A 24,192-nucleotide genomic window follows, 5' to 3' on the forward strand; every position below is an offset into this window, starting at 1 on the left:
GATAACATCCTAAAGGGTGATCATATGAAAATGTTCTGACAGGATGTACCAGTTGAGAGGCAGGAGCTCGAGGACTGGTCTGAGAGAGCCGTCCTTTTTTAGGGATAAAGCAGTATAACAAATAGATGCCTTTTTCCCGGTGTTGAAGGGGCACTGGCTCTATGGTTTCCTTAAGTATGCCTGAATTCCCTCTTATAACAATGGGAGATGCTCTGGGCTGATGGTATGGGTGTAGGCTGAGATGTTTGGTGGGGTTGAAATAAGCCCGAGACAGTAGCCGTGCTTGATGATGAATAGAACCCATCGATCTGTGGTGTTTTCCTCCTAACAGAGTAGAAACCCCTGAAGTCTTTCACCATCAGGTGTATTGTAGGGGGTGTGGCACGAAGCAAGTTAGCGTTTAGACGTAAAGGCTGTTATTTAAAGCACCTCTGCCCTGGCATGTGGAGCTGTTCTCTCTGGTTTGAGCCCCATGTATAACCTCTGCCGCCCTGTTATTGGCAATCCTCTAGCTGCTACTGGTAGGACTGGGTTGGCTCTGGGGAAGTAGCTTAGAACCCACCCCATGCCTGTTGCCTTCGAAAGGTGTCCCTGCTGTAAGAAACCTGGAGGGCACCTAAATCCCTTGGATGTTTTGATGTGCTTTTTCATTTCCTTTCATTCTTCCTTTCGAAAAAAGGTTTGTGAAAGATTTTCTATACTAACCTTTCCTATTTGGTGAGTAAGGGCCTAACTTAGATGTTGGCGGGACCGTAACGGAGTGGGCTTCCCACCAGTCAACCTGGCAGTCCACCTGCCCGATTTATATTAGGTGGCAATGGGAGAAAAGACCGTTGCGGTCCCGCAGACTCTGCCAGGACTTTGCTCCCCGCTCCTATGGAAGGATGGGCTGCAGCAGGGGGTGGCGGGACTCCAGTCAGGATTCCTGCCCTCCAGATTTTGATGTTTGGAAGGGAATTATGGCAGGAATCCCTCATACTTCAGATCAGCAGAATGGTAAGAAACGGGTGTCAACTTTTCTCGGGATACAGGTGCAATTTCATCCTTTTCTCTTTTGCCCAGGCCCCCCTTACCTGCTGGACCTTAACTGCGATGGACCGGCAACCCGTTTTGACAGGCCCGAAGGTAGGTGTTCATGGTGTGTGCATGTATACATTGCATGGTGTGTGTATGTTGGTGGGTGCAATGCAGAATGTATACAATATGCCACTACACATAACCTATATACACATATGTACACATAAACAACATATATGTGTTTTACGTAACAAAATGAATACCACCCATCTATCTTCCCACCACCACGGTGGTCCCCTGTCAGTGCCCTGCTGACAGGACACTGCCAGCCCAACGAGAACATCCAAATTTGCTCGGCAGGACCGGCCATCAGCAAATCATCCAGCACCTAAGACTGCAGCAAACTTCTGCGTATCACATATGCATCTTAATACGGCAGGCGGAAGACTGTAGGCTCGACGAAGTACTTGGGCCGGCCACCGCAGCCAGGCGGCAGTAAGACAACCAAAATCTAATACAGTACCTACGTTTTTGTAACTGGCTTCTTTTCAAATGAAAACTAAACTCTAATTTTGTCATTTTAGTCTTTTTCTAGGCTGCAAACAAAACTGTACCTGTGTGTGTGTATGTATATATGTACACATACACACATACATATGCAAGATTCCACCCATGGCGATGACCACTCAGTGCTTATGACTACTGATGAGGATCACCTGGAAGAGAATTATGTTCCCCATTGAGCCAAAAGCGGTAAACAAGTATTCTTTGAAGAATGTAGTGTATCTAGACATTGCTAACTCATTATTGGCATAAACAGGCATCTACTTTTATCAAAAACAGTTGAAGTTTGTAGATTTATATAGCAAAACGTATCAGCCGTGAGGGTATTAAGGCACTGTGCATGGGCATGGGGAGACTAAGTTATTTGCCCAGAATCACAGGATGTTGCACTGTTGCCAAGACTCGAACATGGACCCCATCTCCTGAGTCAGCAGCTCTGAACTTTTCTTTTACTCTTTAGATATTCCTTTCACAAGATATGTTGAAACTGTATTCTACTTACTCTAGCTTGTTCACGAAGCTGATCCACAATCAGGCGATCAACCCTTGACGGGTTTGAAGTCAGTCTTGGAATAGGTGTGTTGTTAGTACTGGATACTTTTTTTCCTGGATAGTTTTTGGCAAGAGCTGATTCAGCCTGACAACATATGTATGTAAATATATTAGATGTGATTTGATAAAAAAAAAATATATTAGATGTGCAGCTATGCAAAGCATAATCGAAGAAAACAACAAGATTCTCTATGCATTAGCTGAATATAGCATTTTATAAGCATATAAAGAAGTAAAACTCACACAAGCACTATGCAAGAAAGTAATTTGCCTACGCTTAATAAAAAGCTTAACAAGCAACTTAATAGTACTATCAATGTTGCTTCTGAATATGCTAATGTACACTATATATATATAATGGCAATTAATATGTTTTGCCTATGAATAGTTCCAGAGATGCAGCAAATAGTCTCTTGCATTCACACAAAACAGTGCATTTGCAATTCAGCATGAACACAGAGCGCTTTTATTTCAGTGTTCAACATACATTTTGATCATAGCAAAATACCAAAATTTCAAGAACCAGTAATCTAAGAGTAAAAATCTGTAAAACAATATATTTATCATTTAACAAGTTATTTTATTTACGTGTTTATGTTCATACAAATAAACCAACATATAAATAATAAAGAAACAACCCTATGCAAAGTGGTAAAAAGAGGAACGAGTTAGAAATACAGAATAATTTGGAATTCTTTCGAGATGTAAACTGGCATGGTGGAATTTAAATTCAAAATATTACCTTCACCCCAAACCATTTCTAAACAATAAAGGAATAAATGTTTTATTGGTATTTACTGAGGGCAGAATAAATCCAATGCAGGGATCTTGGTGCTAAGAAGGATCCTGATAGCGAGCAAGGTACATATTCAATAGATTGCACCACCAATTAAGTTTCTAGGGCTCTTTTGAAGGGAAGATAACAACGTAGTGGGTCTAATTCACTTTGTTCAAGATTTCCAAAGTATAGCATTTAGGAAAGTTGAATATCTCTCATCTGAGCATTCTTCATTTTGAAAACCTTAGCTGGAGTGCTTCATAAGGAAGAAGACAGAAGGGAGGGACAGTTCTCCAGCATCCATATCTTTCTTCGATTCACATGCTTGCCTTATTTAAATTTGTCAGGCCGGGAATCACCAGTTGGAGTGCTTAGTCATTGTTAGAATATCAGCAGTTTATGTAGCCTATCCATCACATGGTTTGACTTCTAATGTAAACACAACAAGATGATGGAGAGGAGTGCTGAAACATTTCAACCACTCAGCCCCAGTCAAGAAGAGCTCTGAGTTTAATCCATCGTTCTTTTGCTCACTATGCCACCCCAGTTTGGACACAGCCATATGCAAATCAGTCTTGACCCGGCTCCTCATGGGAACAGTCCAGCCTGAACTGCCAGGCCAGGTGAAGTCTTCCCTGGACCGGAAAAAAGCCTACTGGGACTCTTTGGAGTATCACCCCATATCAGCCAGGCCAGCTTGAATGCAGTGGCAAAGCGAGCAAGGGACCCGCGAACAAGGGACCCGCGCCTGGGCATACCCTTGGCTACTTAGGGCGAACATAGAAAAAACAACAAATGATGACAGAATGCTGAAACTTTTCAACCTCTAACCCCGAGTCAAGAGATCTGGGTTTAATCCAACACTTTTTTGCTCATCATGCCACCCCAGTTTGGACGCAGCCATATGCACATCAGTCTTGAAACTGCTCCTCATGGGAACAGTTCAGCCTGAACCGCCAGGCCAGGTCCTCACTGGACCGGAGACAAGTATCTTAGGACAGGTTTCGGAGTATCACCCCTCATCAGACAGGGTAGCTTGAATCCAGTGGCAAAGAGAGCAGGGGACCCACGTCCAGGCATACCCTTGTCCACTCAGGACAAACATAACAAACGCAATAAGATGATGGATGGAGTAATGTGTTACACTGACTTCTAATGTAGCCAATTGAGTGGAGATGCCTTCAGATGCCCTCCCGAGACTACCATCCTTTATATTATCATTGCACAACCTGTAATCCCAGTTTTTTCTCAAGGGAATCTCCACTGAAGTCATGAAAACTGAATAGTCCTGCCCATGTGCAGGGTATACCGGAGCACTTTCTCATGATATGTCTTCTTAAGTGTAGTTGTTCGCATTTCTTCAGGAAGGACTGTATAAACACTTGAGACAAGAACTGTGTGAATCCTATAAGGAAGGCTATTATGACCAATTTCTTCAGATTGCTTTAAAACAAGGGTAAGAATACCAATGTATATGTATATTTAACGCCACATACTTTGGTAGAATGCTAAAATCTCTTTCACAAACCCCTTTTAAAAAAGAGAAATATTAAGGAAAAAGGACAGTGTAGCCCTATAGGCTGCCATTATGTGAATGTAAAAACAGTGCCTGTGCCTTTAAGGGCCCAGAGACCACTTGTATCCCATCATGCAGAGCAGGTGGCAATTGCTTCAGTTCTTTATGATGAGATGTGGAAGTACCAAATAGGTCCAATAATCGCCTATGGAGGGTTGCTTATGACTTCAATGGAGATTCTCAAAAGAGAGAACTGAGATTACAGGTAAGAAACCATTCCTTATCTGTTAGGGGATCTCCATTGATAGTCATAAGCACTGAAGACAGTAGCAAGCCTATCCGCATCAAGACAGAGAAACACCCAATCAACCAAATCAGGCAAATACATTTCCCAGGGAGGCCTGAACTACTTGAGCATCTGAATTCAAACAGTAATGTTTGGTAGACGTGTGAACAGATGTCTATGTAGCTGCTTTACAGATTTCACCTATAGGGACATTTCTTATCAAAGCAGGATTAGCAAAGCAGAGCTTAAGGTCGAACAGAAAAAACCTTGTTTCCTTTCTTGTAGCATAATAGAATGCAAGATTAAATCCATCAGGAAATGGAATGTTTGGACGTGGTTAGACCTGTACGGACCGGTGTAGTTTATAAACAATTGGTCCGACTTTCGGAAAATTCTTGGGTTGTCCAGAAAAAACTTGAAAACTCGCCTAACGTCTAGAGAATGGAGTGTCCTTTAGGCAGGTGTGGAAGGGTGCTGAAAGAAAGTAGGCAAGGAATTTGTCTGACTGACGTGAAACTCCGAAATGATTCTAGGTAGGAATTTTAGGTGAGTCCTCATCACTACCTTAGTGGAATGGAAACAGTGTATGGTTCTTGAGAGCACAATACCTGGATCTCGCTAAACCTACATGCTGATGTGATCGCTATGAGGAGCGGTTTTGAAAGGAGATGCTGCAAGGACAATTTGTGAATGGGCTCAAAAGGGGTCTGCATGAGGCGAGAGAGGACTAAATTGAGCTCCCATGGAGGATATTGAGCTCCCAGGGAGGAGATGGGCGCCATATGGGAGTGAAATCCTTTATCAACCCTTCTAAAAATCCTTCAATACTAGGAATGTTGAAAAAAGATGTTAGTGAAGGACGTTTTTTGTAGGCAATAAGAGCTGCCAAATGAACTTGTATGGAAGAAAATTGAGAGCCAGATTTGGCCAAATGAAGTATGTATGGAAGAATGACATCTTCTTGGCAGGTTGCAAAATCATATCCATTTGAATGAATAGGCTGAACATGTTGATGGTTGTTTCGCCTCTTTGAGAATGTTCATGCGTTCTTATAGAAGGTTCAGATGCCCAGACTAAAACTAGCTCAGGAGCCATGCTGCCGAACTCAATTCGCAGAGATTGGGGTGAACCATCTGACCTCCGAATTTCGTGAGAAGATCCAGTCTGCACGGTAGCTTGAGATGTGGATGCTCCGACCAATGAAGTGAAGAAGGTCCATGAACCACCACTGACATGGCCACTCCGGAACAATCAAGATCAGTCTGGCTCTCGAGTAAGTCATTTTGTTGAGAACTGATGGGATTAAGGGGATCGGAGGAAAGGGGTAGAGACATTTGCAGGACCAGTTAATCCAAAGGTCATTCCCCAGTGTCCCTGGTTGGATGTACCTCGAGGCAAAGCCTAGAAATTTTTTGTTTTGTACGGAGACAAAAAGGTAGATGTTTGGTGCCCCTCACATTCTGAAGATGTTTTGAACAAAGTCGCCGTGAAGGACCCATTCATGGTTTTCTTACAGGACTCTGCTATTGGAGTCTGGTTGAAGATTTTGAACACCTGGGAGATGAGTCACAGTGACCCGTAAGTGTTTGGCTATCAGGGAATTCCAAATTGTCTTGAGCCTCGTGAGATAAAGGTGTGGACCTAGTTCTCCCCTCCTTGTTGAGGTAGTACATAGTTGTCGTGTTGTCTGCCTGAACAAGCAGGGATTGCGTTTTGAAGGACGGGAAGAACGCCTTCAACACTAGCTTTACTGCTCTTAGCTCAAGGAGATTGATGTGATAGGTCATCTCTCTCAGAGACTATGATCCCCGGATTTGGAGGTGATCCATGCTTGCTACCCATCCTAGCAATGAGGCATCAATTACTATGGTCTGGGAAGGGACTTCCTGATGAAATGGTTCAAAAGGGGGTGGTGATGGACGTCCATCACCACCACCCCCTTTTGTACCGTTCCTGATGAAATGACATCCCTTGAAGCAGATCTGTTGGAGAACACCACCATTTCAGAGACTGGTTTCTCAGAGAGGGGTGGGGGCTGGGATGCGATCTTGTCCTCCCTTTTGCACGTAAGCTGGCTCCACTGATCCTCAGGACATTCCTGGAGTGGACGCATGTGGAGACGGCCGTTCTGAGTTAGAAAGGGAGATGACACTGTTCTCACTGTGGAATGAGAGACTTTCATGATAGAGTGACACTTCAGATGGATTGATAACAGCCTCTCCTCCGAAAGACACACTCTTGCTTGAATGGTGTTGGCCCCCCGAATGATGCAGTGTTCGGACTCTGACAGAGTTTGATTTGTCGGAATTGGTATGCAGACCTAATTGTTGAAGATTGCTGGTCAACTGGCAATTTAGTTGGGCTTCTTGCAGTGTTGACGCCTTGAGGAGTGTTGTCCCGATAGGTTTCTGACGTGTGCAGCTACCACTGCCATACCCTTTGAGAAAGTTCTGGTGGCTGACTTGAGGCGAAATGGAAGCACTTTGTACTGGTAATGATCGAGACCAGGGATGAACGTCTAGAATTTGGGATGCTTCTTGACTATTTGTATATGAAAGTACGCATCTTGGAGGTCTAGCGAACAGAGCCAGTCTCCCTGGTGTAACTGGGGATATATCTGATGAAGGGCCGGCAGTCAGGATTCTTCTTATCAAATCCACTTGTTGGCCAGTTTCAAATCAAGAATGGGTTTGAACTTGTTTCTGAAACAAGTATTTTTTGCCAGAAAATAATGGGAACAACTTCATGTGACCCATTGTTTGGGAGGAACAGTCTCCACTGTATGCTTTTTCAGAAGGACATTAACTTCCGAGCACAGCATCTGTAGATGGTGATTGGATAGCTTTGGTGGAATATTCGGTGGAGGACTGTTGAACCTGGGACAATACCCACTCAGAACAATATTTATTACCCAGGTATCTTTTGTGATGGATTGCCACTGTCAGGAAATGAAAGATATTTCTCTCTACCGGAGTGGGTAATGGAAGAGAGGACTAGAGATTCATGGCTTAGAGCCTGCTGTAGGCTTTCCCTTCTGATCAGGCTGTTGAGTGACTCTTCCCTGGGATGACGATGTTGCTGCTGTTGGTAAGGTCTTTACTGTTGAGCTTGTTGGTGACCGTGGTACCAGTGAGGGGTTTGAACCCTCTGTAGGTAAAAACGTCGTTGGTAGAGTTTGTAATGCCTTTGCTGCTCTTTATATTTTTCGAGACCTAATGCCTTTGGGGTCTCCATCTTGGACTTCATCCAGGTAATTTTCTCGTCCGTATGACTGACAAAAAACGTAGATCCCAAGAATGAAAGTTTGATAATCCGTTACTGAGACGCATGTTTAAGAGAAGTAAGGCAGAGTCATGAATGCCTAAGCAAGGCCACTCCGTGGCAGTATTTGTGGGCTGCACGGATGATCTGGTTGGAGAGCAACATACCGATGCTGACCACTTCGACGAAATCCTTGCTGTTGTCTCTGGGGAGGTCATCGGCACATTTTTGCAAAGATTCGTACCTGCCCAGGATAGCCGATGTACTTGCTGCCTTCATTCGTGATGGAAGCTGTACTGAAAACCTTGTGTCCCACTGAATCCAACTTTTTACTCTCCTTCTCTATTGTAACAGAAGACAATAGATGGGCGGAATGCTGCTTCCTTGCTGCAAGGATGACCACAGAATCCAGAGAAGAGTCAGAGCGGAGAAACAGTGGGAGGTCTGTAATCTTTTGCAGCCTCGATGGAGCAGATTTGGCTGAGACCGGTGTAAGAAACAAATCCATTGCTCATTCTAACAGACCCGAAACCAATGGTAAGAGAAGAATGGACGATGATCTGTGGGGAAACGTCTCGATGATTACCGATGTGGGTGGTGTAGAAGCAGGCATCTGGATGTTCCATTTTGAAGCACCTCTCACCTGCACCTCCTGAAAGGTGTTGATATCATCCAATGGAGAGACCCGTGGTTGAGGAGAATCAGACAGAGTTGGAGAGTATCTGTCTAGACTGGAAGAAAAAGTGGTGGAATAGTAGGTCGGATGATGTCTTGACTTTGTTCATGAGATGGACCTGGATGTATGGTGACGATGTGAACGTCTGGAGGATGGCCGAGATGAAGAACGCCGCTACCTGAGGCTTAAAATATGGCGAGATCTGGACTGCAATTGTCGCAGAGAAGATAGCTGTCATGTTTCGGTAGGGTAGCGTTTTCTGCAGGGTTGCGGAAGGGATGCTGCTCCGTACCTTTGACGAAGCAGACAGCACTCACTTCCGGTCCGAAGGGAGTTAGAAGTCTAGCTGCACTCCGGGGGCTGCCGGCGACTTCAAACGCTTTCGGGGAAAACCACTTATGACCCGTGGTTTCTGCCCGCTCAGCGCTTTGGATTCCGGATTCACGTTGGTCCTCAGCCCAGAAGCAAGTTCCCTGCCTTCCTTCGACTTTCTTTGTCGGAACTTACCTGGTGGTTCTCGCGCTGTTGTCTCAGACCCTTCACTCAGGTAGCGTGACAATTCGACTCCCTGGAGTCCCTCACGCGTTTGAAGGCATTTCCTTGTTTGGGCCACGCTGAGGACGCCCTGCTTCTATTCTGCTCTCTACACACCCACATGCGCTGGATCGCATTGTTTTGTTCTTCTTTCGTGCCAAAAGGCGCCTTGCTGATTTTGAGGGGCCACATTAGAGACGCCCTGATCTTTATTTACTGCACTACGCTGGAGCGCATTGTTTTGTTTATCTTTCCACGCCAGAAGGCGCCTTGCTGATTTTGTGGGGGCACATTAGGGACGCCCTGATCTTTATTTACTGCACCGCGCTGGAGCGCATAGTTTTGTTTATCTTTCCGCGCCAAAAGGCGCCTTGCTGATTTTGTGGGTCCACATTGGGAACGCCAGTCATTTATTTACTTAAACGCTTTGGAGCGCATTGTTTTGTTTGCCTTACCGCGCCAAAGGTGCACTTGCTGATTTTTCCACGCCACGCTGGGGCGCCCATGCGGATTTCTCTCAAACTATCGCAGGAGCGCTGATACCTTGTGTACGTCTGATGACTTCCTCCACAGGTACTAGAACATTCCTTGCATGTGCATAGAGGGAGGAGTAAGGAAAGGGCTAGGTTGTGTGTTTGTGTTTTGTATTACTAAGGGCTCTTATTTCTCCTATATAGTGGTCAGTACACACGGCGGTCCCCAAACAGAGGGAGGTTCCTTACCAGGCTACCAAGTACATCCCAGCGTCCTTTTGGATTCATTCCCCGTGCCCATCAGCATCCTAACCTGTGTATAGCCAGCTTGGGGGGCAGGGTGGGTCCGGCGGTGGTGGCTCATGTCGTCTCTGCAAGATTACTTCGCAAGTCACAGGTAAGACTTGTGGGGTCCTTGACAATAGAGGCTTCGGGGAAGGGCTTCCAGGAGCTGTGGTGTTGGAAGAGGTATAGGCGATGGTGTTGGAAAAGGCGCTGGAAGGGGAGGTGGGGATGGTGGTGGTGGAGGAGATAGGGGAGGAGGAGTAGGAGAGTCTGGCAGCACTATAGGAAACGACTGATAACACACCCTGGAAGATTCAGAGTCCGGAGATGATGATATGTATTGCTGCCTTAATTTCTTTGGCCTCTTTGCAGGCCTAGATGGTCACAATGTCTACATACTCAACGTCGACTTTCCACGTCTCGACGCTGACACACTCCTAGATCTCGACAGTCTATGTTTCGACGTTGACACACTCCTTGATGTCAAACTTCTTCTATGTTTTGACGTTGACACACTCCTTGATGTCAAACTTCTTCTACGTCTTGATGGTGTACTCTCCTTTGATGTCCACCTACCACGTCTCGATGTAGACCCTCATCTCCTCTTCAATGTCAACCCAGCCCTTGACGGTGAACAAGTGGTAGTCGTACCTTGTCTCGACCTCGAACTACGTCGTTTTGGGGCTGTACTTCTTTTTTTGGACCTTCCATGCCTGGGTTCCTCAGAGGAAGGTCAAAGATCCCTGGTAGAGGACTGACCCTCTCCTAGCTCTTTGGATGTCCCACCGTCTGACAGCATCGCTCCTTTGTGCCATTGAGGCAAATCTTCTCCGTTTCCCTCAAGGTCCACCTGGAAAACTTCATGCAGTGTGGACATCTGTCAGGTAGATGGCTCTCAGGAAGGCAGATGATGCAGACATAAGGGTCTGTCTTGGCCTTCTTTTTTCCACAGGTATGACATTTGCCAAATGATGATAACAGAAAATCAAAGGGACAGATAAAATCTGTAGAGTGAATTAATTGTCTCAAAATTCTATGTGAGATTTTTGAAGAGAAAAAGTCAAAAAGGCCCAGCTTAGTTGATTGTGTCACCAGGAGCCGGTAAAAAGAACTGAAGCAACTGTCACCTGTTGGGCATGATGGGATACTGGTGACATCTGGGCCCTTTAAGGCGCAGATGCTGTTTTTACATTCAGATAATAGCAGCCTATAGGGATACACTGTCCTTTATCGTTCTCTTTTTCAAAAAGGGTTTGTGAAAGAGATTGAAGAATTCTACCAAAGTATTTGACCTTAAATATAGATATCCTTGATGACCCTGCAATCAAGGGAGAGCGCTTCGGGGGCTCGGAGCATAAACTCTGCCTATATGCAGATGACGTGGTGGCGACTTTGGAATGTCCTAGGGACGCACTTCCAGCTTTTTTAGATGAGCTAGACCGCTTTGCACTCGCCTCAGGCTTCCAGATCAACGTGCATAAGTCACAAGCCCTCAATTTATCATTAGAACCCGAGACGCTGGAATTTCTCCGGCGCAATTTCCGGATTCAGTGGGCCCACGACTCTATCTACTATCTGGGGCTGTGGGTGGCCCCTACTTTCACTGCCGATAGACACTTTTTCTACATGGCGCTTCTGATGAGGGTCAGGGACTCCCTCCGGAAGTGGAGACCCCACTCCCTCTCTTGGCTGGGCCGGATAGCAGCGGTGAAAATTGTGTTATTGCCTCAGATACGTTGTTTATTTCATACCCTCCTGTTGACGCCACAGTCTGGAATCATACGAGCTGCACAGCGGGATATTGAGCACTTCATTTGGCGAGACCAAAGGGCTCGGATGCGCTGTGAACTCGCCTACTCCTGTAGTGTAGTTCCTATATTCCCAATAGGCTCTGCGCATTGGAATAATATATTCAGCAGTGTAGACGTAGGACTGAGGTCGACTAGGTTCCTACTGACTATATTAGACTTAAGATTTTGCCAGCTAGCTCAGAGGTCACTAGAAACTTTCTCGAATAAACGAGGAGGAGTTTAACCTCCCTGGATAGACAAGAAGGGATTAGCTTCTGACAACCATATAACATGACAACTTTGCTCCCTCAGATTAAGAGCTTATCTCTAGAGTCGTGTGAAAACAATAGACAGCTATTTCACTCAGTCATATGTGCGTACTTAGTTTCACCAGAATGCAGAGAAAAGAGAGACAGGCGTTTTCAATAAAAGGTGTAATTTATTGAGCAGTCTTCTTCCTCATACAAGAGAAATGAATTGCCACAATTGCAATACTCATAGTAAAGTAAAGTGCGTACAGTAAAAGGAGGATTAGAAAATAATACTGTAAAAGCATTGATATGGTTTCTTAGCCATAAGATACTTTAAAATAGATAGAATATATATATATATATATATATATATATATATATATATATATATACATATTTACATTGACTAAGGTACTCAACTGGTGCTTCTAAATACGCCTACCCCTGTGTACCTGACCTAAGCCTAATACGTGGGAAGGAGTAAGTAATTAGCAGATTTAGTTAAGTTCGTTTTGCCAAGAATCTTACTCAAGAATTCTCTTTAAGGATTTAGTCCGCTCCGTACCTGGGTATTCGAAAGCAGGAGGTCTGGTATCTCTCTCTCAGGACTCGATATCCCAGTAACCCGCAAAGGTATCTGGAAACACCGGAGCTGGATTTCTCGGCAGGAGAAAAGACAGCGTCTCTCTCAGTGCGTCAAAAGGGAGGGGCAGCGTCCGTGGGCTCTCGCATCAGCTGGGCTCTCGGCCTTGCTTAATGTGACAGCACGTGCTACGACTGAATATGGATATGATTATTATGCCGTTGTATGGATAATATTGATTATAACCGGACTAGGGCATAAAATAGGAATATCGATTTAGGCTCCTGGATAAAAACACAATACCCACTCCACGATCTAATGTCCATCATTACTAAAACTAAGCAATAGTAAACATATAAAAGTGCACGTGTATTTCAACCCACCCCAAAATACATTTTTAGCATTTGAAATGGTGCATAGATATACACGAAAATTGATTATAGGTACTGTACGCTATTCAAGCAGTGTAATCATTCAGTAAAAAGGATGCATATATATATATCAGCATGAATGATTTGCGAAATTTACACATGAAATGGCTCTTAATACAGAAAAAAGGTCGAGACCATTCCATCACATATAAATACAGTTGCTGTAAATGTGCTAGAGGCTGAGGTAATATATTGTCTCTAGAGTTCCTATAAAGAGAAGCTCTGTTCTCTAAGAATAGTTCTACTTCAAGCAGAGTACATGTGCCAGAGAAAAAGGTAAATATTTTGGAATCGGGAAAAAAATAATTTCGCTTTCAGGGGAGAGAGAAAAAATATAGTTCCAAATATGTTCAGTAGCTTTTGATTATCAAAGCCGAAGGCAGAATTCAGAGATCAGGGAACGCTGTGTACTAGTTTGCTTAAAAGTTATTCTTTTTGCTCGGGGGAAAACATCATTTCAGACAGACTCGCAAAAAAGTTGTCTACGGCTTCAGCTGAAAGTTCGATTAAGTTCGAAAATGCCGCAACTGTACAGTCGTGAGAATGATTGCTATCATCCATGTCAGGATCAGCAATGCTCACAGAAGGTCGTACCTGGGTGATGTTGCTCTCATCTCGTACTTCACTACCCTTTAATCGCAGTGGTGAAGTCTCAACGAATGCAGTCATCAGAATTGGTAGCCGCTGGGGACAACACGATGCATGAGCCGTTACAGGACTTAGCAAAGTATCTGTATCCAATGGTACTGCTGATGGTAGTGTAAGACAGACGTCCAACATGCATTCTTCTCCGCATAGCATACATCGAAGCACAGGTAAGATGCAATTCTGCCAGATGGGTCTGAATGAAAGAAGCCAGGTCATATTCAGATCTCTTAGCCGGGCTAATCCAAGGACTTTAGTTATGTGGTCCCGATAATGTATAGCTAGGATCGTTTCTTCCATTGTTGCTGGAGTCTTGTCTGCGACTTGGCTTGCCATATCGAAGCAGAAGTATCAAAAATAAAATGCCTGCTACGAGTCCCAACAGAAGTGGTAGGCCGCCAAAGACAGAATGCACAAAATTCGGAAAAATGCCCAGAACTGTTTGGAAGGGTGTTAACAGTCCCGAAAAAATTGTCTTAAATATATGTGGGATACCACTGGTATCAGACATATTTAGGATTTGGCTTCGCATTTCTGCGAAATGCAGGGGGCAATTTGTTGATAAAAATTTATGTATCTCTGCCGTTGTCCTTGCAACTTGAAGATCATACGTTTCTTTTGATGACGTCAAGGGCATAGTTGTCTGTAAAAGAACAGACTTCATTCTGCTTAAAGTATCAATTCGAATAGAAGAGATATTCAAAAAGGGCCAAATCTTCGCCTCTGTGTCTGGAGTGCTGTTTGGATACAATACTTGCATACAGCAAGTGACCATGGAACTAACGCTCACGAGATAAGCTTTTCCTGGCACCATGCCACATCATTTGTGGTACACTATTAGAATATAGCTCCCGTTAGAAAGCCGTCTAAAGAATGGCTCTATTTGAGTTGCAGGTGTGCCATGCTGGTGACATGAAAGGTTATTTTAAGTCCCCTCACAGGCCCCATGCAAGTTAATACCTTGACAAAGAAGTATACCACTTAGTGATCGTTTACAATTGTTACCACTAAGAAATACATTCTGTTCCTTTGCATTATAACATGTGTGTGTGTAAGGTAATTTCCATGATGACTTAATGTACCTTTTACCCAACCTTTCATACTGGCCTGCTGGTATATACTCTTGACAGAATTTTAATTGGAAAGTTGTTATCGGAATTGTTATTATTCCGTGTATTATCCATTCAATGACAGGTCTTTCTGACATTGTCAATGGTAATCTCTCAAGTTTTTCAATGCTCAGAATTGTATACTCTGCTCCTTTTTGTGCCAAACTGATTTGTGTATCAGTAAGGTTAAAGATCGAGAATAATGACGTTGTGTTGATTAAACGCCAGGGCACGTAGCCTGAACGCAGATTTTGCAACGTCCAGCCAAGCTGTACAATAGAACGCAATTGGGACTGACCGTGTTGTAACATTAGTAAGTCCTGCTCTATTATATCAATAGCAGATGATACAATACTGTCCTGTGAATATATTCTGGAAGACCGAGTCATTAACCCATTGTCCACAACAGAAAGTGATTTTTCCAAATTGATACGGTCAATTTCCCTTATTTTTTCTGCTGTTTCAATTTGCATTATTTTCCAAGCTTCGTTGTATGCAGCGTATACACCGGCCTCTATGAAACGTTTTTGACGCTGTTTGCGTGGTCCCATTACGAAATCACGCAAGTCAGCACCGTCTTTAAGTAAAGTCAAGTGTTGCTTAATTTCTGCCAGTGTGGATGTGTGTAGCCATTCGAGGCAGAGGTATGTTGTAACTATCCCTGGATGTTGTCTCTGGGAGTATCTAGGGTCTGGCCTGGTCAATTTGAACCCCTGTAATTTGTTCAGGAATCTATCTTGACAGCTGTTTGTGTCTGTGGGCCAGATCAACCATTTTTTCCAATCAGGATGTGTCTAGGCCAAGACAGGTTGTCTGTTGAATGGTGTCATTCAAGAATATAATTTGTTCTGGGATCATGCAGGCTCTAAATAAAGATTCTAAACCTTGGACCTGCCAATCTTTGGTACCCCAGATGGTTTTTGTTTCAATGTTGTTTTTCCAGAAATCAAAACCAAATGTAGTCATTTTTTCATAAAATGCTTCTGAATAGATTAATTTAGTGTTTCTCAGCATTGTTTTCATTCCCGTCTTATTTAACATTTTAAAATAAAACGTTTCTGCATCACTTGTGTTAAACCCTGCGAAGTATGGGAATTTCCCGTAAAATGATTTCGAACTGCCTTTTGGTGGAGTTGCACAATGTTCCCATTGATTATAATTAAAAACATTTCTAGGTTGAGCAGATTTATGCAAATAATGATGTGCAAAGTGGTTGTAGCAGTACATTTCTTCATAATTCGATTAACCCTGCAAGTAATCATATTCTTTAAATTTTGCTGAAATAACTAAATCTGACATCATACCATTAATATTTTCAAAGTCCCAATCATCAGAGAATGTGCTCGGTTTTACAAAGTCACTTAATGAAACCTTAAACTGGTGTGGATACTTCAAGAGCTCGACCGGGCCATAGATTTCGTAATCTGTTTTGTCCCAAGCTACCCCACCGGGTATTGGATTGGCTGTGACATTCACGGATGATAGTTCTCTTTTCTCGATGTGAGATGACTTGTGTGGCTTTAGGACCAAGTTGATGTTCTGACTTGCTGTGTCCATTGTACTATATTTTCCTTCAATAAAATTTCCCAAACAGAGAACCATGATGAGCCAAAGCAGGAGGAAAAGTACACCTAACACAATCCAAAATTCAATCCATGGAGAAATCAGATAGGTTTCTTTGAGTTGATGAGAGTTCTGTTACTTTGTCTTTAAAAGTTTTTGTTGTTTGCTGTTCTTCAGGCTCGCTTGGATCCTCAGAAAAGTTATCGAAATTGATGAAGTAGCCAGATGCAGTTCTGTCAATTGTTGGAATCGCTTCAGGATTTTTATTTGCTTTTGCATCTTTTGTTTCATTAGCATAGTCTAAGGCTACATCGTTGTAGACCGGTGTTTCTTGACGAACTGTTGAAATTTGGGTTTCAAGAGGCACAAGTTCCATGGCATTGTTGCATAGTCCTTTTTTATTCACTGTAGGTTTATCAAATGTGATTAGTCTCTCAGTTTGAACCTCTTGTATTGTAGCAAGTTTAGGTGTTCTGCTACCTCTTGGGAGTCCACTGGGCCCACTACTTATTATTGGCCACATGATTGGGGTTTTACCAGGTCGATGGATACAACTCGGTTCTCCTTTTAACCAGCAAGGGGCGGTAGTACTACTGATCGTGTTCCGCTGACAGCTAAGACAGGTACTGCTTTTCTGTAAGAAGGCCCAAATTCCTTCTTCACCGTTATTTTCTCTCTGACTAGATCCCCAATCTTTGGAATCCAGACAGGCCTTGCTGGGACAGGTGGTTTCTCTTCAGTGGCTGTTGGCTGCTGTTTTAGCTTTATGTTGCTCAGGTCTTTTCTTGTTTCATTTAAGTCCTGTAAAATAGCCAAACGATCTTTGATATCAAAGCATTTTTCTTCTACCACTGAAGTCTGACTATCTAAGTCCTGAATATGCATTCTAGTACCGAACAATAGTTCGTACGGGCTGAAACCTTTTAGAGAATTTCTTGGCAGATTATTAAGACTACGTTGGACACTTGTTAAATGTTGGACCCACCCATCACCCGAACCTAATACCCTCGCCGTTATAGATTGCTTTATGTCTCGGTTTTTTCTTTCCACAATCCCATTTCCCTCAGGATGGAAGGGACAAGAGTACCGCAATGCAATGCCCATGCTGGTCATGGCCTCCTTATAAGCTCGAGAGCTAAAAGCAGGACCATGATCAGAATGTAGCATGCCAATTGCGTATGTGCCGATATAGACTCGCAAATCTTTTATAACAGTTCTGGCGTCAGCCGAGCGCTGGGGCCACATTCAAATGAATCTCGTGCAGGAATCCACTGCGACCATGATATATTTATAGTTGCCATCCCTTTGTAAGGGACCACAGTGGTCCAGGTAAACACACGCTAATGGTTTATCTGAGATTAGAAGGGGCGTTTGTGCTGGTCGTTTCACTGTCAATACTTTCATTCTTTGGCATATTTCACATTCTAGAACATAATTCCTAGTTTGTTTTCTCATGCGCGGCCACCAATATCTCTGTTTTAATAACGATATTGTGGCGGAAACACCAGCATGTGCAGAAGCGAGACCTTCGTGTGCCTCTGTAATTAGTCCTAATCTGCGTTCCATGTTTGGAATTGCCCTATCCCCCACTCCAGGGATTCGAGCAAATGGAACAATATTCGCATCAGTTATGTATGAGTACTTTACTGGAAAGCCTTTCGGGAGTGTTTTTATATCATCTTTTACCGTAGCACTGACAGCTTGCATTATATCGCTGTCTATTTTTGTTTTTGACCGGGTGATCGCAGCTACGGAAGCCGTTTGCACAGCTGCCTTCGCGGCTTCATCAGCCAATGAATTCCCCGCAACGTGAACGCCATCACGTCGATGACTCATTGTATGTATCACGTGAGTCTTTCGTAGTTCTTTCTGTAAAAGAACTACTTGTTCCCAAAGCGTTTTATGCTTGATTGTGCCACCTTTTGCATCTTTGAAACCGATTTGAACCCAGTTCTCCAAGTATTCATTATAAGACTGAACGCAGTAATATGAATCGCATACTATTAGTGTGGGGAATTCGCGATCGGTGTTTTCAAGCGCCATCTTAAATGCTAGTAGTTCAGCTCGCTGAGCTGTACAATCTCCTAGAGATTGGGTTTTAGTGACCAATGGTCTAAATTTTCCTTCGTGCCAATGACCTTTAACAATCGCGCACGCAGCACTGTAAGCTTGTTTACCACCAACTGCGGGTTGTGCTGATCCGTCTGTATATATTATACAGCCGTAGTGTGCTAGAGGCAGGATTTCGGTCAGCAGAGGACATTCATATTCGTATTGTAGAAATTCTTGTGTTCTCAAATTAGGATCAAATTCGTATACTACGTCTGTTGCAGCAAGAGAATTAACCCATTGTATCCATCTCGGATGTAGTGCTTTAGCATTCGGAATGCTTGCTTTTGTTACCGCTTCTAGGGCTGGTATTGGTGTAACGATTATTATTCGTTTACCTTGTGCTAGGGCTCTTTCTTTTGCTACAGCAGTCTGAACCGCAGCTTGTGTGTACAAGTGTGATTTGTAAGCTATTGGTACCTTTTCTCCCTCATTAGAGGTCAGGTACGTGAATCCGCATCTTCCTGGGATGACTCGGATTACAAGGTTGCGTGTGTTATCGCGAGTTTGCAATTTTGTTTTAGCTAACATGTCTGCTTGCAATGATCTCAAAATTTCTGTGTGTTTTTGAGTCCAATTGATTGGTTTGAAATCAGGTTTTATTAGTTCATAGAGAGGTTTAACCTGCTCTGCGTAATTTAGAATGTAAGTTCTTCCGAAATTCAGGAAACCTAGTATTGATTGTAAGTTCTTCAGCGTTTTTGGTGCTTGGAGTACGGCACACTTCTCTAAGAAATTGTCTGCTAGGCTTTTGCCTTCACTTGATAATTCATATCCTAAAAACAGGACAGTTAGATGGGCAATTCGTGACTTTTTAAAGTTGAATTTGTAACCCTCTGCTGCGAACCCAAGTATTATGGTGTTCACTCTTTTCAAGTGAGTCTCCAAGTCATCATCTGTGAGATAGATGTCATCGACATAAGATAATGCCTCATCATCATATATTTGTAGTAACGCTGAGAATAATCCTGGGCTATTCGTGAAGCCCTGTGGGAGTCGACAGAAATTTTTCTGTGACCCCATTATTGAGAAAGCGGTCAAGTACCTGCTTTCAGGTGCTATGTTTTGACAAAAGAATCCATTAGAGATGTCCAATGTCGTTTTGTATTTTTTGCGCACGATGTTATTCATTAGTGCTGCACTGTGTGAATTTTGTACTGCAAATGTCTTGCAACATGAGTTAAGGTGTCTGTAGTCCAAAACTAGACGGTATGAATCGTCTGGCTTGGAGACAGGAAACAAAGGATTGTTCATTTGTGAGGTGCATGTTTCAATCACCCCCTGGTATTCAAGTTGATCTAAGATCTCCGACTTTCTTTTTAGCTTCTTGCTTAATTGGGTACTGCCTTTGTGCAGTTGGTTGACATTTTAACTGGATTTTGTGAGGAGGAGAGTCCTCATCCCATCCTACATGATTTTTATATAATGCAGGAGCTTGGGCTACTGCCCATTTTCTTGTATATGTATATTTTTTATGAATTGGAATATGATTTGAGAAGGCAGGCAGAATCATTTCTTCGCCATGAGGGCACTCCCTGACAAACTCCGGTGGCCAGTCTTTCTCAGCTAAAAGGATGTCATAGCCTTTAGAAAGGTTATCCCAAAATAGACCCCTTACTTTCCTAGTCTTATCTCCCTCTATACGTAATGTTATCTCGTATATTTTATGAGGTTTGCTAACTCTGGTATCTGCAGTTTCCACCTGAATGTATTCTCTCGAGTCCACTGTCTCCAGAAGATTCATCAGGATCCTGCGAGCTATGGTCACTTCTGCTGCGCTGTCTAGCATTGTCTGGGCCCACTCTCCGTTTTTCAGTTGTGTCCTCAGTATCCTCGGCATGTTTAACTATTTTAATGCAGGCTACCTTCTTTCTTGGAAATTGTAATTTTTTACTTTGATGAGCAGGTTCCTTGTCTTTGGACTTGACGTGCTCTTCCCTGTGTTCTGACCGTCCTCTTCTTTCCGATTTCTGCGAGGAAGTCTGAAAAGATCGAGAGGGACGTGTATCAATGTCTTGATATCTATCAGGTTTCTTTAGATTATCCCTATTTCTAAGGTTGTATCTTTTCTCAGAGGGCTCCCTCTGGGGAGACTTGTGTCCTTGGTCCGGAGATATTTCTCTCCGCCGAGGAGACCTACCTCTGGACTGGAATCTTTTTTCTTTGGGAGTGGATTGTTTATTTCCATCCCAGCTCTTTTTTGGAGTGTTTAAATTATTTTTAATAAATATTTTTTCAGGATTTTCAGTTAGTTGGGGTTTTACTGGTTTCCCACCCAAACTATCTCTTCCTAGTTCTTCATAGGATTGTTCTATGATTCTGGCAAGTTCAATTGGTTGGTCTGCTATATCTGTTTCTTTCAATTTCTGGCGGATCGCCACAGATGCTGCTTCTCCTTTTATGTTGGCTAATAATATAGCCGAGACCTGCCTGAAGTCTTTCAGTAATTTCATACCCAGAGTTAAAGCAGTTTCTGCACCGTATTCATTTTGAATCTGTCTTAGCACATCTGGTATTATCGCCATAGACGGAACACCATGTGTTTTTGTGTAAATGGAAGCAAAGACTGTGCCCCTAGTGTCACAGACTTCCACATGTGGTGCGATCCCCATAGGAAGACAGATAGTCAGAATTCTGTGTTTCTCAGTAGGGGTAGTATCCGGAAATACTGCCTCTATTTCAGTTATTTTTTGTGCTAACCAGAATGGTATTTGTTCCCGTTTTGCGGGTGTTTTACCCAGACACGATTGTATGTTCTGTGGTGTAATTTTGTTTGTGTTCCCCTGATGAGGGGTCAGCTGTGGAATGTTAATAGCTGGTTGGACTGTTGAAGTCCGCAATACATATTGGACTAATTGTCTATGTATTTTAATCAGTTGTTTTAGCTGTGCTAAAAGTTCTGGTACTGACATTTTTTGGATGTGGTGTGTAGCTGGCTAGAACCGGCCACGTTGCTCCTGGTCTACCTAGTGGACCGAGCCTGGTGATGTGATTATTATGTTTTAGGGCGCCTTTAAACCAGAGCAGGTGCTCTTGGTATTTTAATGGGATTTCCACCTCCTCGAAAGGAGTGTATTCCTCTGGAGGTTCCTCTATTTTGTAATAGTGGAATTCGTGTGTGACAGCGGTTGCTGCTGGAAAGTTTATCCATTTGTAGAATACCTCTGTCTGCCGATATTCATGGGCCTCAATTACGAAAACGACTATTCCACCTCTTGGTGTTAGTCCATTTTCTATAAGTTTAAGAGTTATAGTTTCTCTTATGTTGACCGGGATGAGTATAGCATTCGGGTCATTCTGTAGTAGACTTGTGTCATCCTCTAGGAGTCGAGCTGCTAATCTAGCTGCCTCCCTTTCTTCTTCATTTTCTGACATTTTTACTGACAGAAAGGTTTTTGTTGCAGATCAAGTTTCAAGGAAACAAAGATTAGGCGCACAATATTTTGGAACACTGTATCCTTCAACGTTGACTATACCAAAAACTATACATAGGAATCTCTTCCTACTAAGTTCCAGCGGATTTTAACCTTTTATCCACTCGTCTTTTGGAGTATTTACGGGAAAAAAGGGTCTGTGTGAAAAAGTACGACTGAGTTACTCTAACATCTTGCGTTAGATTTATCGCCTTACCAAACGTTGGACGCCATGTAGTGTAGTTCCTATATTCCCAATAGGCTCTGCGCATTGGAATAATATATTCAGCAGTGTAGACGTAGGACTGAGGGCGACTAGGTCCCTACTGACTATATTAGACTTAAGTTTTTGCCAGCTAGCTTAGAGGTCACTAGAAACTTTCTCGAATAAACGAGGAGGAGTTTAACCTCCCTGGATAGACAAGAAGGGATTAGCTTCTGACAACCATATAACATGACAACTTTGCTCCCTCAGAATAAGAGTGTATCTCTAGAGTCGTGTGAAAACAATAGACAGCTATTTCACTCAATCATATGTGCGTACTTAGTTTCACCAGAATGCAGAGAAAAGAGAGACGGGCGTTTTCAATAAAAGGTGTAATTTATTGAGCAGTCTTCTTCCTCATACAAGAGAAATGAATTGCCACAATTGCAATACTCATAGTAAAGTAAAGTACGTACAGTAAAAGGAGGATTATAGAATAATACTGTAAAAGCATTGATATGGTTTCTTAGCCATAAGATACTTTAAAATAGATAGAATATATATACATATATACATTGACTAACGTACTCAACTGGTGCTTCTAAATACGCCTACCCCTGTGTACCTGACCTAAGCCTAATACGTGGGAAGGAGTAAGTAATTAGCAGATTTAGTTACGTTCGTTTTGCCAAGAATCTAACTCAAGAATTCTCATTAAGGGTTTAGTCAGCTCCGTACCTGGGTATTAGAAAGCAGGAGGTCTGGTATCTCTCTCTCAGGACTCGATATCCCAGTAACCCGCGAAGGTATCTGGAAACACCGGAGCTGGATTTCTCGGCAGGAGAAAAGACAGCGTCTCTCTCAGTGCGTCAAAAGGGAGGGGCAGCGTCCGTGGGCTCTCGCATCAGCTGGGCTCTCGGGCAAGTAGATAGCTGCTCCCAATACCACCACCGTGTGTTTGCTTAAGGCAACGTTGGTATATTTATACCTGTAAGGTGCCGGGTTTGACGTAAGGCTGGACATAAAACGTCAATAAAGATGTCACTAAGAACTGGCCGTTCTTACAGTGCTTTACAGGAGTTCTAGGATTAAATCAAAACAAAGCAAGGGGGATTTCCCAGGTTGCTGGAGGTTTGGATTGTTTAGAGAACTCGTTGTGCTTTCTAGGGGGCCGGGGGAAGTAGCCTTTCTTAATGTGACAGCACGTGCTACGACTGAATATGGATATGATTATTATGCCGTTGTATGGATATTATTGATTATAACCGGACTAGGGCATAAAATAGGAATATCGATTTAGGCTCCTGGATAAAAACACAATACTCCGATCCGGTGGAGGGGGGCCTCGGTGTTCCCGACCTACGGGCTTACTGGTGGGCTGCCCAGATGAGGGCGCTGGTGGAGTGGGAGCGCCATGAATCTGAGAAACACTGGCTGTTCATGGACAAGTCCCTCGCTGGCCAGCCATTGTGGGGAGTTGCCTTCCTATCGCGTAAGAGGAAGTCACCCCACCCATTCTGTCGGCATTGGATAAGACCGCAACCACTAGGGGACTCACGACATTCCCACCCCCTCTCACGCCTATCGTTCAGTACCCTGACTTTACTCCTGGACTTGACCACCGGGAATTCCATCATTGGACGACTGGGGATTGTCCCTTGATAGGCCACTTCTTCAATCTTTCAGGGTTGCGCCCCTTTACTGAGTTCCGTACTGAGCATGGAATTCCTGTGGCAGAACGCTACCGATACTTGCAGATAAGGCACTGGGTACTCCAGAGGGATATAAGGGAGGGGGCGGGGAGGCTCCTCACATCATTCGAAAAATGGCTACTAACATGACACAATGACGCACGACTGACATCGGATCTGTACAAATTCACTCGAGGTGCTTCGTATAATGGGAAATCCCCCGGCAACTGCAGTGGGAGGGGGAGTTAGGTAGGGAACTTTCACGAAAAGAATGGTTGGATATCTATTACCGGGCCCGCCGCACCGCACGTAACGTAGCCTCTATTGAGACGGCAACTAAACTGGCCATCTATTGGTATTTAACTCCAGTGAGGCTTCATTGGGGTAATCCTTCATGTAGCCCGTTGTGCTGGTGAGCCTGCTGTTCCCTGGGCACTCTTACCCACATACTTTGGGAGTG

General features: G+C 43.5%; 1 protein-coding gene across 3 annotated transcripts in view; it reads right to left on the reverse strand.

The window, feature by feature from the left end:
* Positions 1-24,192, reverse strand: part of MEIOC (meiosis specific with coiled-coil domain) — a 1,190,863-nt gene that overhangs the window by 328,432 nt on the left and 838,239 nt on the right. For all 3 annotated transcript variants that reach the window (XM_078645159.1, XM_078645158.1, XM_078645160.1), the window contains one exon: positions 2,084-2,218. In XM_078645159.1, coding sequence (XP_078501285.1) covers positions 2,084-2,218 — 135 coding nt within the window. The remainder of the gene's footprint in view (positions 1-2,083; positions 2,219-24,192) is intronic.

Source organism: Lissotriton helveticus, chromosome 5_1 (assembly GCF_964261635.1).
Source record: "Lissotriton helveticus chromosome 5_1, aLisHel1.1, whole genome shotgun sequence".
In the NCBI taxonomy this organism is placed as follows: Eukaryota; Metazoa; Chordata; class Amphibia; order Caudata; family Salamandridae; genus Lissotriton; species Lissotriton helveticus.